Below are 15,346 nucleotides of genomic sequence, written 5' to 3'. Positions count from 1 at the left end.
GCGTCCGGAACGGCCAAAATAGCTAGGAATAGGTCTGTATTGATATTTGTGGGCCGCGTAGATGACGTGGCAGCAGGCCCCATTGGTGACGTGGTAGGTGGGCCCCCTGGTGACGTGGCAGAAAAAATATTGGAATTTCTAATTTCTGGGGCGTGTCAGCAAACACATCTGCACACACTTCTCCAATGCAAAAGAACTCCAAAGCAATTATTGTCAAAAAAAGGTCACATCAAAGGTAAGATGTGACCTTTTTTTTTTTTTCTTTAAAAAGAAACTCTTTTGTTGATAAATAATAATAAAAAACTTCTCCTTTTCCTTGCTGGGGAAGATTGCAATTGTCTTCTTCCTGCTCCGTCTCTGTACAGAGACACTTTACTCTGCTTCCTTCACAAAAAAGAAAAATTTTGATCTTCACACACTAGACAACCAGATGCTGCAATCACTCGCAGCTGAAAGATCCGACACGATCAGCAGCTGCGCACGGTCTTCGCGAGGAAGCAACTCGAGGAGCTGCTATGGCGGAGCCTCTGTGACTGCTGTCTGAGCTTCGTCTTCAACGTCGCCGAACCCGAAGGTAAGCTCAGATTTAAAAAATAAAAATAAAAAATAATGCTCCTTACCCTTTCCAAGCTCTGATACCAGTTGTTAAGGGGCAAGGGGATGAATCCAGCAATATAAACTCAACCACATGAAACACACAGAACACAAGGAAATTATGTGGTTTGGTCAAACTCGGCCTACATCCACAGGAGAGAGGGAGTCACACTCTATGATCAATTAGGAAAAATAAAGTGGAGGAGGAGAACACACTCTCACTCAACTCTAGCTCAAACCACTCTGCCTCACGCACACAGCACAAAGCAATCTCTATTCTTTCTCTGCTGTATATTTTCTTTTGCACACCCACACTGCTTTACAAAGCATTGCACATATAAATATATCAAAGGGGAACATTGAAATGGAGCAGCAATAAAGACAATCTGCATGCTCGAGGCTGCGCATGCTCCACGAGCTGCAACTTCCCAAGCAACAATAAATGCACCCACATGGGTGGGTCAACAGGTCTTGCGTTGTGGAATTGTGCTTTATTTGCAGTGTTTTGGGGCTTGTGGAACGAACATGATCTACATATTTTTTCACGGAAGAAGATCCCATATTGGTTGGTTTGGGAGAAAGTGCTTTTTATGGCTTCTTTGAGGTGCTTGGGCAATGGAAATTTTAAGGGGATGTGTCTAACAGATGTTCAGCGGGATTGGAAGTCACTTCTAAGGGTGTGCTGATTTGAGCTTGCTGTTTTTTTTGTGTTTTCCTTCTTTGTTTTGTTTTCTAGGGATTCTCAAATTTCGTTAAGGAGATGTCTTTTCTCCTGTTCGTACATTCTTTCTTTATCTAAAGAATTTGTTTTTCTATCCAAGAAAAAAAGAAAAACTTTTTTCCTAGATTGTTGGTAGGTTGTAATGGGATTTTGAGCAAAAGCATCAACACTTTTGTAGCCTTGGTGCCTAAAAATTCAGATCTATTAAGGTTGAGGATTTTAGACCTGTTAGTCTTGTCCATGGTCTTAAATTTCCACGAAATTGTCGAAATTTCCGTCGAAATTTCCGATTTCCGTCACCCTCGAAATCGAAATGGCAATCAATTTCCGTCTTGCATAATTTCCATCGAAATCTCAACGAATCATCCGAAATTTATCGAAACCTCGAAATTTTAGCGAAATTTGTCGAAATTTTAACTATACAATGAAATTTTGCCGAAATTCAAATGAGAGATTCAAGAGTGAAGTGAAATTTCTCTTTTAATTTATTTTATTGAAACAAAAGGTTATCACAAGTGCTTTTGAAATTATATGAAAAAATAAACTTATAATAATATTTTATTTAACCATTCATGTTTAAATTATCAATATTTGTATAATAAATAATTTTTAAATGATTTATGAATTTCATTAGCATTAACTGAATATGTTTAATGTACATTATCTTACAAGCATGTTTGATGCACATACTATTTTACGACTTTTCCACTTCATACAAAACATAGATGTGTTTAATTTGTAATATATTAGTCTTAAAACTTATATTATTATGTTTGTTAACCATTTCTAAAGTTTCACAAATAATTTCATGCTTTACTACTAGTTTCCGTTATTTTTTCAAATCGAAATCGAAATTGACATCGAAATCGAAATTTCGGTCGAAATTTCCGTACTTTTGGAGCTTCGAAATTTGAGTCGAAATCGAAATTTAAGACCTTGGTCTTGTCTTTAGTGTGTGCATATGATTATCATTAAATTTTTAGCTAATAGGTTGAGTGCAGTGCTTGTTGATGCTATTTCTAGCGCCCAAAGTGCATTTCTTTAGAGAGTATTGGGGGGGGAGGAAGCAAATAGTGGATGTTTTTCTAGTGGCCAATAAGGTGGTGGAGGATATTTGTAGGAATAAGAAGAGGGGGTTTGTTTTAAATTAGATTTTGGGAAAGCCTACAATAGAGTGAGTTGGAGCTTCTTGGATAAAGTCCTTGCGAGAAAGGGTTTTGGTGAGTGTTGGCATTGTTGTATTAGGGGTTGCTTGTTTGATGTGTGGTTCTTAGTGATTGTGAATTGTGAACCCAAATCTTGGATTAGTGCTTCAAGAGGCATTAGACAAGGTGACCGTTATTCCCATTTTTATTCATCCTTGTAGCTGATGTGTTGAGTAGGATGGTAGATAGGGCTGCTGAGAGGGGGTTGGTTAGAGGTTAAGAAGTAGGGAGGGAGGGAGTGGTGGTTTCTCATCTCCAGTTTGCTGATGATACCAATTTTCTCCTTGAAGATTATAGCCCTTCTTTCAAGAGAATTTTGGGTATTCTCTCAATTTTTAAGAGGCTGTCTTAGTCTTAAAACTAATATGGAGAAGAGTGGATTAGTAGCTTTGAATGTGCCCATCTTGTTGGGGAGTGGGTTACTAAAGTGGCGTCTGGCATTTTGGATAGGCCATAGACTTACTTAGGGGTTCCTTTGAGGGGTAATCCTAAAGCTATGAATTTTTGGAATCTGGAAGTTGAGAGGGTGACAAAGATATTAGATGGATGGAAGGGGGCTCTTTTCTCTTTTGGGGTAAGAATAACCCTGATTTGGGTTTGTGTTTCTAGCATTTTGTTTTTTTTCCTGTCTGTTTGTAAGATTCTGATGGGTATTTCTAGCAAGCTTGAGAGAATTATAAGAGATTTTTTGTGGTTTGGTGTGGGGCGTTACAAGGACCACTTGGTGTCCTGGGAAGAGGTTTGTAGGTTTAGGAAGGAGGGAGGGCTGGATCTAGGTAAGTTAATATCTAAAAACATGGTTCTTTTAGCTAAAAAGCTATTGCACTTGCCTCTAGAAAAATCATCCCTTTGGTATAGGCTAATAAGAAGCAAGTTTAGGTTGGATGAGAATGGGTGGGATACCAATGTTAATTTAAGATGTTCTCTAGGGAGTACATGGAGGTACATTTCTCATATTTATCCTTCCTTTACTCCTTACACTAAACTTGAGGTGGGAGGGGTTCTCGTATCTGTTTCAGGAAGACCCTTGGCTGGGAAACACATCCTTTTCCACTTCTTTCCCTAGTCTTCTTCATCTGAGTTCTTAGCAAAATAGAGCCATATCTTTCTTTGTTGAGGATCTGAGTAGCCCTTTAGTTTCCTGGAATCTCCATTTTGGGAAACCTTTTAGTGATTGGGAGATGGTGGAGTTATCTACTTTTATCTTTATTGAAAGGGGGTAATCTTTTGTTAAGGAAGAACGTTTGTTCTGGTCTTTGGATCAGTCAGGAGTGTATTCTTGCACTTTTTTTTTTTTTTTTGAATTCTTGATTCATTCTAATTCTTCTTTTCCACTCTATCGTATTATTTGGAAGCCCAAGGCCCGCCAAAAAAATTAAGGCTTTTTCTTGGTTGGTTGTGCAGCTTGTGTTTAATAAAATGAATACTAGTAACTTGCTGCAAATCAGGAGACGGTTGAAGGCTCTCTCTGCTGATGTATTTGTTTTCTGTTACAAGAACTTTGAGACAGCTTCTTACCCTTTGCACTGTGAATTTTCTTGGAGGATTTGGAGTACGCTTTTCAGTATTACAGGAGAGAGCTGAATATGTCCTTTGGTGGGAGACTTGTTAGCCATTTCTTTCACAAGCTTTGGAAGAAGGAAGGATAGGGCAGCTTTATGGAAGTGTGGCATACTTGCAGTTTTATGGGGGATATGGCTGGAGCATAATGCACGGATGTTCTCTAGAAGAAATTGAATTGGGTGCTGGTTCAGGATAAAATCCAGTATTTGGCCTTATTGTGGTGCATTGGTTTTAGATTTTTTAGAGTTTCTAGGAGTTACAAAGAGATTGGAGGAACATGCTGACTTGTTGATCATTTTTTTTGGTCATTTTATAGTTGTTGTTGTTTTTTATTTTTTATTTTTTTGTTTCTTGTTTTTTGTTTTTTTTTATGGTTTGTTTTAGATCTCCTTCGAGACATGTATCATTCTCCCTCATGTACATTATTTTCCCATTATTGAAGTATTCTTTTGTTATTAAAAAAGAATATAATATTTATTGCTTTCCCATCAAAGCCAAGAGATACGGATTGGAGGAAAGTTCTCACATGTCCATGGGAATCACTTAATCTTTGTGCTAGGAGAATCCGTTCTGGAGTTGGCCCCACATTTGGTGGTGATTTCCTTGTTAAACTCCCTTTTAACAACTTCATATGAGTATTCTCATTTCGGAAGGACACATCTAGAAGGAAGACACATCCATAAGGAGGATACATCTACAAAGGGATGACGAGGAGGATGCATCTATACAGAGGATACATCCATCAGGAGCACACATCCATAAGAAGGACACATGCAAAAGGAGGGTTCATCCAAAAAAGGGATGCATCTAGAAGGAGGACAAATGTTTAAGGACGCGTCTAGTGACCAAATGCTTTGGGAGGACATATCTAGAAGGAAGATGCATTCATAAGAAGGATACATCCGTAGGGGGGTTGCATCTAGAAGATGGATGCATCCATAGGGAGGATGCATTTGAAGGTGGATGTATCCATAAGCAAGTGCATCCACAAGGAGGACACATTCGTAAAGAGGATGTGGATGCATCTAGAAGGACAAGTCCACAAAAAAAAAAGGATGCATCCACTTAGATGTATGTCATGTATCCATAGGAGCAAGTGCATCCATAGAGAGGACACATCCATAAATAGGATGCGAATGCATAGAAGGATGCATCCATAGAAAGAAGGATGCATCCACAAGGAGGATGCATCTAAAAGGATGCCTCTAGGATGAAGACACATCCACAAAGAGGATGCATGTAGGAGGGGGTTTCATCTAGATGAGGGATCTATCCATGTAGAGGATGCATCCAAAAGGAGGACACATCCAAAAGAAGGATGCACCCACAAGGAGGATGCATCCACAAAAGGAGGATGTAGTTAGAATGAGGACGCATCCATACATAGGATACATCCCAAGGTGGATGCATCCATAGGCATTATGCATCTACAAAGAGGATGTGGATATATCAAGAAAAAGAATGCATCTACTAAGAGGACACATCCAAAGGAGGATGCATCTAGAAGCAAGATACATCTACAATGGGGATACATATAGCGGGGTGATGCATCCTAAAGAATGATGCATCCATAGGGAGGATACATCAAATGCATCCAAAAGAAGGACACGTCCAAAAGGAGGATGCATCCAAGAGGATGATGTGTCTAGAATGAGGATGCTAGATGTAGGATGCATCCACAAAGAGAATGCACCCAAAGGCGGATGCATCCACAAGAAGGATTTGTCCAGAAGGGGGATGCATCTAGAAAGAGGACAAGGTCTATAAGGGATGCCTCCAAAAGGAGGACGCATCCATAGGTAGGATGCATCGGATCTATCCAAAAGGAAGACACATCCACAAAGAGATTTTATCCAAAGGCAGATGCATCCACGAGGAGGATGCATCTATAAAGAGGATGTAGTCAAAGGGGGGGCACATCCATAAGGAGGATGCGTCGAAGGAGGATGCATCTACAATTAGTACACATCCAATGGGAGAATGCGTCTCGAAGAAGGATGCACCTACGAGGAAAATGTACCCACAAGGAAGTCACATTCAAAAGAAGGCTGCGTCTATAAAGAGGATACATCCACAATAAGCATGCATCTTGAAGAGGATGTATCTAAAAGCATGATGCATCCACATGGAGGTTACATCTAAAGGGTGATGCATCTAGAAGAGGGATGCATTAGACGCATCAAGGAAAAGGATGCATCCTCAAAAAGGAGGATTTGTATAGAAGAAGGACGCATCCATAATGAGGATTCATCAAAAGGGGGATGCATCTAGAAGAAGGATGTATCCACAAGAAGGATGGATGGGATGCATCCACAAGGAGGATGCATCCAAAAGGAGGATGTATCTAGGAGAAGGATGCATCGATAAGGAGGACACATTGACAAGGAGGACACATCCACAAGAAGAATGTAGCGGTTGCATCAAGGAGAAGGATGCATCCTCCTAAAGGTGTGTTTTCAGAAGAAGGATGCATTCACAATCAGAATACAAAGAAGAAAAGCTAAAGAAAACAAAGAGTCCAACTAAGAAAACACAAATGATTAGAAATTGGAGTTGCCACCGTACTTTTTTTAGGAAGGGAAAACAAAGAAAAGTCCTATGACTATGAGTTTGAAAAATGGGCTCGAGTGTATAGTTGTGGGTAGAGAAGGTAGTTGACTAACCATTCTAAGGGAAATCAGTCAATCAACACCTTTATTGACACTCGTTCTAAGAACGGTTATCACTGAATATGGGTGTGTGTGGCCTAAACAAAAAGAAGAAGAAAGACAGAATCTCCCTTCTTGATCCTCCGATAAAAGACCGTTGCCAAAGAGTTCAAACAATAGGGTTCGAAACCCTAATACTCTTATTGGAAAAGGGGGGGCCTCAAAATCCTAAATTTGAAATTTAAAACTTGAAAGATGAAAGTGTAAGATTTTATTTTCTTGAAAATGATGGATTTAAAGACAATTGAGTTTTGAAAATCGATGTCATTTAGAAATAATGGAATGCTTTGGTTTGCAAATGATTAAGAAAGGAAATGATTTGAAAGGGAATGTTTAATGAGATTTGAAATCCACTGAAAAAGAAAAAAAGTTGAAATGAGAATCTTTGAAGAAGGAAAGTTTTGAAAAAGGGCACTACAGTTTCATCATTGGCAAAAACGGGATGCATCTAGAAGAAGGATGCATCCACAGGGGAGGATGCATCCAAAATAGAGGATGTATCTAGGAGAAGGATGCATCAACAAGAAGGACACATTGACAAGGAGGGCACATCCAAAAGCAGGATGCATCCACAAGGACGATTTATCAAGAAGGATGATGCATCCATGAGAAGGATGCACATCCAAAAGCAGGATGGATCCATAAGGAGGATGCATCCGGAAGGAGGAAACCTCCAAAAGGAAGACGCATCCAAAACGAAGATGCATGCATCTTTGAGAAATGGGCTTGAGAGTATAGTTGTGCGTAGAGAAGGTAGTTGACTAACCATTATAAGGGAAATCAGTCAATCAATACCCTTATCAACACCCGTTCTTAGAATGGTTATCACTGAATATGGGTGTGTGTGGCCTAAAAAAAATGAAGAAGGAAGATAGAATCCCCCTTTTTGATCCTCCGATGAAAGATCATCATCCAAGAGTTCAACAATAGGGTTTGAAACTCTAATACTCTTATTGGAAAAAGTGTGGCCTCAAAATCCTAAATTTGAAATTTAAAACTTGGAAGATGGAAATGTGAGATTTTATTTTCTTGCAAATGATGGATTTAAAAACAATCAAATTTGAAAATCGATGTCATTTAGAAAGAATGAAATAATGGAATGATTTGATTTGCAATTAATTAAGAAAGGAAATGATTTGAAAGGGTATGTCTAGTGAGATTTGAAATCCACCGAAAAAGCAAAAAAATTGAAATGCGAACCTTTGAAGAAGGAAAATTTTGAAAAAGGACACTAGGGTTTCATCATTGGCAAAAGGGGATGCATCTAGAAGAAGGATGCATCCTTAGGGAGAATGCATTAGACACATCTAGAAGGAGGATGCATCTGCAGGAAGGATGCATCCAAAAGGAGGATGTATCTAGGAGAAGGATGCATCGACAAGAAGGATGCATTGACAAGGAGGGCACATCCAAAAGAAGGATGCATCCATAGGGAGGATGCATCCACAAGGACGATTTATCAAGAAGGATGATGCATCCAAAAGGAAGAAGCATCCATGAGAAGGATGCACATCCAAAAGTAGGATGGATCCATAAGGAGGATGCATTTAGAAGGAGGACACATCCAAAAGGAAGACACATTCAGAAGGAAGCCGCATCCAAAATGAAGATGCATCCAAAAGGAGGTTGAATCCGTAGAGAGGATGCATAGGCACATCCACAAGGATGATGCATTCACAAGGATAATGCATCCAAAAAGGATTCATCCACAATGAGGACACATCAACTAGGGGGATGTGCATCCCATTTGCAAGGAAAATACATCCAAAAGGAAGACACATTCAAAAGGAGGACACATCCATAAGGATGCTTCTGCTAGGATTAACTATTCAAAGGGAAGATGCATCTAAAAGAAGGATGCATCCGCAAGGAGGGTATGCCCATAAGGAGAACACATTTGAAAGGATGACATGTCAACAAGGAGGATGCATCCCAGGTGCATCCACAAAGGAGAACATATTTGAAAGGATGACATGTCAACAAGGAGGATGCATCCCAGGTGCATCCACAAAGGGGACACATCCACAAGTTGGACGCATTGAAGGGCACCTATAAGTGGAGAGGGAAACTTGAATCCTAAAAGGAATCTAAGGAATAGAAGAAAAAGATAAATGAAATGAGAAAAGAGATAGATTCCCGATTCTATATAATTTAGAAAATATTTTCAATGAACGATTTACTACCTTGGTTTCTTCTCTATTATCTATGTGCATGTTTTGGCTTCCTTTTTGATTCCATAAAGGTTACTATTTTTTTTTTTTACTTCAATTATACGAGCTTCTTGACTTTCTAGTGGGATGATTATTAAATATATGGAGAAAGAGAACCAACATTTTTGGATGATGCATGATTTTTCTGTTACGATGGTTCCAAGATAAAGCGGGAGCCAAGGAATATCATCATATTCAAAAAAGAACAATGGCACTAGGAACCTTTTGTGGCTATAAGAACATGGTTTGATCACCTATACTAAATGAGAAGGATTGGAGGAATAACAATATCAACTAGGATTCCTTTAGAGATTGGAGTGTTGGGGAGAAATTAGCTTGTCTCGGTATGAGAAATAGATCCTATCATTTCTTACGCTAAGTAAGTTTCTTCTTCAAGGAACAAGTCAAGGATGAGGATACATTGGTAGATGATCCAAGGTTTTGGAGGGTATTTGAGTTGGAAGCTTTTCTAACTTGTTGGCTTTCTTTGTATGTCCTTGGAAGCTTTTCTAATTTGTTGGCTTTCTTTGTATGTCCTCCTAGGTTGGCTGGATGAGGAGGAATGTAGGAGTCCTACATCGCCATTCATATAACAAAAAAGTCATTGGTTTGTGCTTGACCCATTATGTTTGGAGTCCATCTATCATCCGATGAACCTATATCACGAGCCATTCTATGCACCTGTGGGGTGATACTTACGTCTTACTAACATAGTCACACATGCAATTGCTTTTTGTATATTTTCCTTTGAGAGAGATTCAAAGAGTGTGCCCCTATACCCAACTTTTTTTGCTTTTTTGTTTTTGTTTTTGTTTTTTCCTTTTTGTACAAAACAAGGTGAGATTTCAAGATGGACACAAAGATGTATGCTCCAAGGATGAAAATTTCATTACTTCACCTATTCAGCTATTCATTAATAAAATTTTCAATGGCCAGTCCAGTCACCTTCCTAAGTTGGATAACCTCCAAGGCTTCTACCGTTTGGTGAAAAACGCTTTGTTGTTGTCATTGGCCATTTTAATATGTTTGATCAAATTGAATTCCCAAGTATGAAAAAGGCAATGGACTGTGAGGTTCAATATCAGGGGCATGGATGGATTTAAAAGAAAATCTTTTTATAGTAGACGAACAATAGCCAATATCCGAAAGTTCTTTAAGAGCTTCAAGAATGGACTTCTTTAAGGACTTGGTCAACCTCGATAGGGGAAAGACATATAAGATGTTCCTATGTTCCAAGTTCCTTTGAGGACTTGCTGGTAAGCATTCCTATGTTCCAAGTTGCTCATCTAACCCTAGCAGTAGTAGAATATTTTGACGACATACTTAAGCGGCAACGTTACACACTGGTTTGAAGCAATGACTATCCTGCCCTTGCCTATTAGCTGCACTCTAGTGGTGAACATGCAACGCATCACTTGTGGGGGATGCCCAAGCAAATAATTGATAAGGATTCATATAATAGAGATATAACAAATTTTATGCTGTTTGCTACATAGCATAACCCTCCTTTACTCAAGTTTGAGACCAGCTTTTTTGGAAGAACTAAGATGCTAAGTGCAACACTGATGGTGCTTTCTAAAACAACAAAGATCAAAAAATAATATTATTCGATGAAAAAAAAAGTAATTATAAACTTGAATTGAAAATATATGCGTCATGTCATTGAATTGGTGAAATTGTAATTCAATATGGGCAAGGTGTTCGATGAGTAAAGCAATTTCAAAGAACCCAAAACCTAAAGCAGGCATTTATTTATTGTCAAAAGTTTCAATGTTTTTTTGAAACAGAAAATCTTGTAAAATCAAGTTTATTTTTTTGAAACACTGAAAAATTTCATCTAATTCAAGCTATCATTTTCAATGAAATTCTTTGAATATGTTAAATTTACATATACATTATTGAAGTTTCTATACAATTGGAAGATATCAAACATGACATTTACTATATTGAGTTTTAACGTTAGAGAGCATGTCTACTCAAAATTCCCATTTTTATGAAATATTGTCTCATATTCAAAATTTTGATTGAAATTTTGATAAGTTTCATTAATGCTTCAAGATTTTGATAAAATATGAATGATCTGTGGACATCTTGAAGGCAATTTTGTAAGATAGAATTGACTTTTTTGTTTGATGATGGTGAAAACTGGAAACTGTAGTAGAAATTTTGACTTGTTGAAATTTAAAACCATATTTATACATGGTTCTATTTTGGATAAATTACTTCCATCCCTTTTGGCTATAATTCTATATCTATCCTGTGATTTTGAAAACTATGACTCCCAAACTCTGCTGCTAGCAATGCAAAAACATCCAAAATGGTGTCAAAATTTGAAAATTGCTGAGTGGTACCATTCATACTGAACAGTTCAAGTGTCAATGCGCTTATCATATAAGGAAAAATGCGTTTGTTATCATTTGTAGCTCATTTTCAGTTATATGTATCATATTAGTCGAAGACACTGCTGACCTTATTCTTTTACCATGTGCTGCATTTAGTTTACAAGTTGACTCTTAAATTGGCTTGTATTGGAATACATATTAGATGGGTATTATGGCACCTAGCATAAAGTTTATTTGTTTTTATCATTGTCAACTCGAGATTCAAAATGTGAATCGAAATCCCAATTTTGGGAATCAAGAATTGAGTCTTAAAGATTCAGTACGAGTTTCAAAAATTGATTCCAAATTGCATGCATATATTTCATAAAATACTTATAAATTTTAACAATAAAAAATCATATTTCATTTGTATACTTTGTCTAAAAAATAAAAAGTGAGGGTTGGAGTCAAGAAAAATTGACAAGAAAACTGAAAATTGTTGTATATGGGAAAGAAATCCAGACAAAATAATAAAAAACTGAACTTTTGGGGTTTATGTACAAAAAAAAAATCATATTTCATGCATATGCTTTGACTAGTTAAAAAGCCAAAAAAAAAAAAAAAAAAAAAACTTAAAAAAGCTAATAAACAATTGAACAAACTCCTAAAAAAAAAAATTCTTAATAACACAGTGAAATGAGAGTACCTTCTTATCTTAGCCTACTGTGTTCTTCTTCTTCTTAGTAGTGGAACACTATGCCCCTCCAAGAGTGAAGAATAGCTTTGTGATGGTAATAGAAGACCAAGAGTTCTGTCTTCTCCTTTTTTAATTTATAGCAAAGAGCCTATGTTGAGAAGGATAGAAGGCAATCATGTGGATGAAAAAGCAAAAAAAGAAAAAAAGAAAAAGAAAGCCTGTTTTTGAAGTTTTAAACCAATTGGGTCTGACTAGATCTGATAGGTGGAGAAATTGTGAGAATCAATTGATTCGGATGGATTCACTAGATTCAGGGGGTGAATTGATAGACTCAGTAACAATTTATTTATTTTTGGATTTTCTAGTAAGATTTGAATTGATTTAACGTGGGATTGATTCAAATACAATTCAAATTGCAAATCATAAGTGGATGAATTTGAAACAAACTTCTAAGCTTTATAGAATCACTTGTGTTTACCCTATGATTGATTTTGATTAATCTGCACTGTGTGGTCTAATGAAAATTGTTGAAGTGCGCTGGTTTTGTTGCAAGGAATTCCATTTTTTGTTGCAAGGAATTCCATTTCAGTTATGTGTTCTGCAGTAAATTGAAATTTAGAAAGTGCATTTTTCCTGATAACACATTTTTTTTTTTTGCTCATCATGTTTGCCATTAATTTATCTTCAGACATTAGAAGAATGATAAAAATGAAACACTGCAGGTTCTGTGTTTATTGGGCCGTGGACACCTGAGAGTGTAGGTGATTATGCAAGTGGAACAAACCATGTCCTTCCGACATATGGTTATGCACGGATGTATGGTGGGGTATCCCTGGATTCCTTCCTGAAGTACATGACGGTGCAGTCTTTGACAGAGGAAGGTCTGAAAAATCTTGGCCCATATGTAGCAACCATGGCTGAAGTTGAAGGGCTGGAAGCACACAAAAGAGCAGTAACCCTTAGACTTAAGGACATTGAAGCAAGACAGCTTCTGAATGATGGTTAAATTATTACAAAGCACCTCTTTGTCATTTTGTTGCCATTTTATGGCGGGGTGGCCTCTCGTGACAACTCATAAATTTATATATGTACCTGGTTACTTCCTCGGATTTGGGGTTTAATAATGCAATATATGTGTGAAAGCACCAGGGCTAAATGAACCTGCTGTGCCGAGGCTCTTCCCTTTAGCCATTGATTGAAAATTTCAATCTATCATTAATGATGAAAATTATGTGGCCAACAAGTTGCTACACATGCACTCACCCGCACCCATTTCATTTCTGTTGGTTCTGGTAATTGGAGCTACTTTTGGTTTTCTCCATATACAAGTCGGGAATGGGTGCCCAAATTCAGGGTTGTTTGGAATTGAATTGCAGGATGAATGACATCTAGAAATGTGCTGCAAATGAGAGGAAGGTGAGCAAATGAAATGGTGTTAAATGCTTGAAGCAAAGGAACAGGTATGAGACTCCTCTCTCTCTCTCTCTCTCTCTCTCTCTCTCTCTCTCTCTCTCTCTCCATTTTTTATAGTAAAAGGGATTCCCTTGTTTCTCTAGTGTCGACTTTCATTCCATGTATGGATAGATAATCATTTGTCTAAACAAAGTTGGCCTAGTTATTGTTGCTGTTTTAGCAAACTTTTCTGTTGCTTTCCTGCCATACTCTATTCCTTTTTTCTTTCTTTTCTCCTTCATCCGCCATCTTGAACAAACATGCATTGTCCAAGGATCCACGACTCCATGGGAGGCAGGACACGAATCACTGTTATCGGGCACTAGGGTTGAGCATGTGGAATGTGTGCGCTACGCTGCTTTTCGGTAGTTGTTTTTTGTAATGATGGTAGATTTAATAATTTTAAAATGTGCCTATTTAAATATATTTGCCAACAATAAGTATAGATAAATAATGTTTATAGAACAAATATTTTTGGTTTAGAAAACTTATGAATTTTTTTTCCGTTAGTTCTTAACAAATATCACCTTAGTTTCGTAAAATATATACCATTAGACATTAGATATACTTCTAATTTTTTTATTTTGGTTATAATTCATGAAATTTGCATTTGGTCTTAGTTCACCTAATTGTTACATGATACAAACTAAAATCATAAGTGTAATGCTACATAGAAGATATTAGGTATTTTGGAAAATCAAATTGTTAGGTCCAAATGAAAACGTGATGTTTTTCCATTTCCCCCTTCATCAGTGCCGCGACAAAGCTACTTTCGAAAGAGTACTAGTAAAATGGCAAGACAAAAGAAATTATTATTATTATTATGGGGGGGGGGGGGGGGGGAGTTGCTTTTACGAAAATCAAATGACCACATCAAATCAGTGAATCGTCTATTATAATGTAATTTTAGAAATGTTAAATATCAAACCGAATGGTAATTGTAAATTAGGAGAATCCCTTTACATTATTCGAGAAGTGACTAGAAATGTTAGACATGCTAATTCAATATATATATCAGCATCGTAAAACTAAAAAATCCAATTAAAATTTTTTAAAAATATTGTCTAGATAATCTTAAATTTGTTTTTTCATTGTTTCATATTTCATAAAATTAAATATTTTAACAAAAGAAAAAATATTTCAATCATAAAAATATATAAATAGAAATATAATATAAATAATCGTCTACCTATTGTTACTACCTCTAAGGTGTCATTCAATCTTTATAAAATCAAAATTGGTGCAAAGATAATTGGCCACACATATAAGAGTGGATTTAGTTTAGCCCTAATACATTATAACCAGGTTTTGAGTAAGCTATGAAGAAGGGCTCTTTTCTTGTTCTAAACCCCATGGTCTAGTCTACAAGAGTGATGCCTAGTGTTTTGGTCTCTCCTCCCATGAACTCAATAACGTGACTATGGTTTATACTATCTTTTGGGTGTGCTTTTGCACTTCTACCATGTTTCCATCCAAGAAGTCTTTATATCCTAGTGTCTCTCCAAATGTAGCAAGAGTGTGAAAACATTGCTAACCAAGATGTCCATTAATCAATCTTGTATTGTTCATGCCCTTTTCTAAACCTTCTTCCAAATGTTGCTCAATAGGGTTGGCCCCTAGTTGTTGTTTATGATTGAGTTCAATTCTTTTTTTTCATAGGGATTTCCTTTAGCCTCCACTCCTTGTAGTTTGTTAGAGAAGACGACATTTTGAGTTGTATCTTGGCCTATATTTTTCTCTGGCGCCTATTTAGTTCAGTGTGTGTGAGTTGAGACTTGACAATCTTCTTCTCAACTAGGTAAAAAAGGCTCAATCTTTCAAACACTGAATTTTGGGGGATTTCTTCATTGATGTTGATGTCATTTTTAATCTCCA

The 15,346-nt window shown here is 37.1% G+C and overlaps 1 protein-coding gene across 2 annotated transcripts in view; it reads left to right on the top strand.

Annotated features, from left to right (window-relative positions):
• Positions 1–13,259, top strand: part of LOC131159398 (histidinol dehydrogenase, chloroplastic-like) — a 218,626-nt gene extending 205,367 nt beyond the window's left edge. For both annotated transcript variants that reach the window (XM_058114277.1, XM_058114278.1), the window contains one exon: positions 12,742–13,259. In XM_058114277.1, coding sequence (XP_057970260.1) covers positions 12,742–13,025 — 284 coding nt within the window. In that variant the 3' untranslated portion in view covers positions 13,026–13,259. The remainder of the gene's footprint in view (positions 1–12,741) is intronic.
• Positions 13,260–15,346: the final 2,087 nt, after the last annotated feature.

This window comes from Malania oleifera, chromosome 7 (genome assembly GCF_029873635.1).
Source record: "Malania oleifera isolate guangnan ecotype guangnan chromosome 7, ASM2987363v1, whole genome shotgun sequence".
NCBI lineage: Eukaryota > Viridiplantae > Streptophyta > Magnoliopsida > Santalales > Ximeniaceae > Malania > Malania oleifera.
The sequence above is the reverse complement of the archived record's forward strand: the minus strand, read 5'-3'. Positions and strand labels throughout refer to the sequence as shown.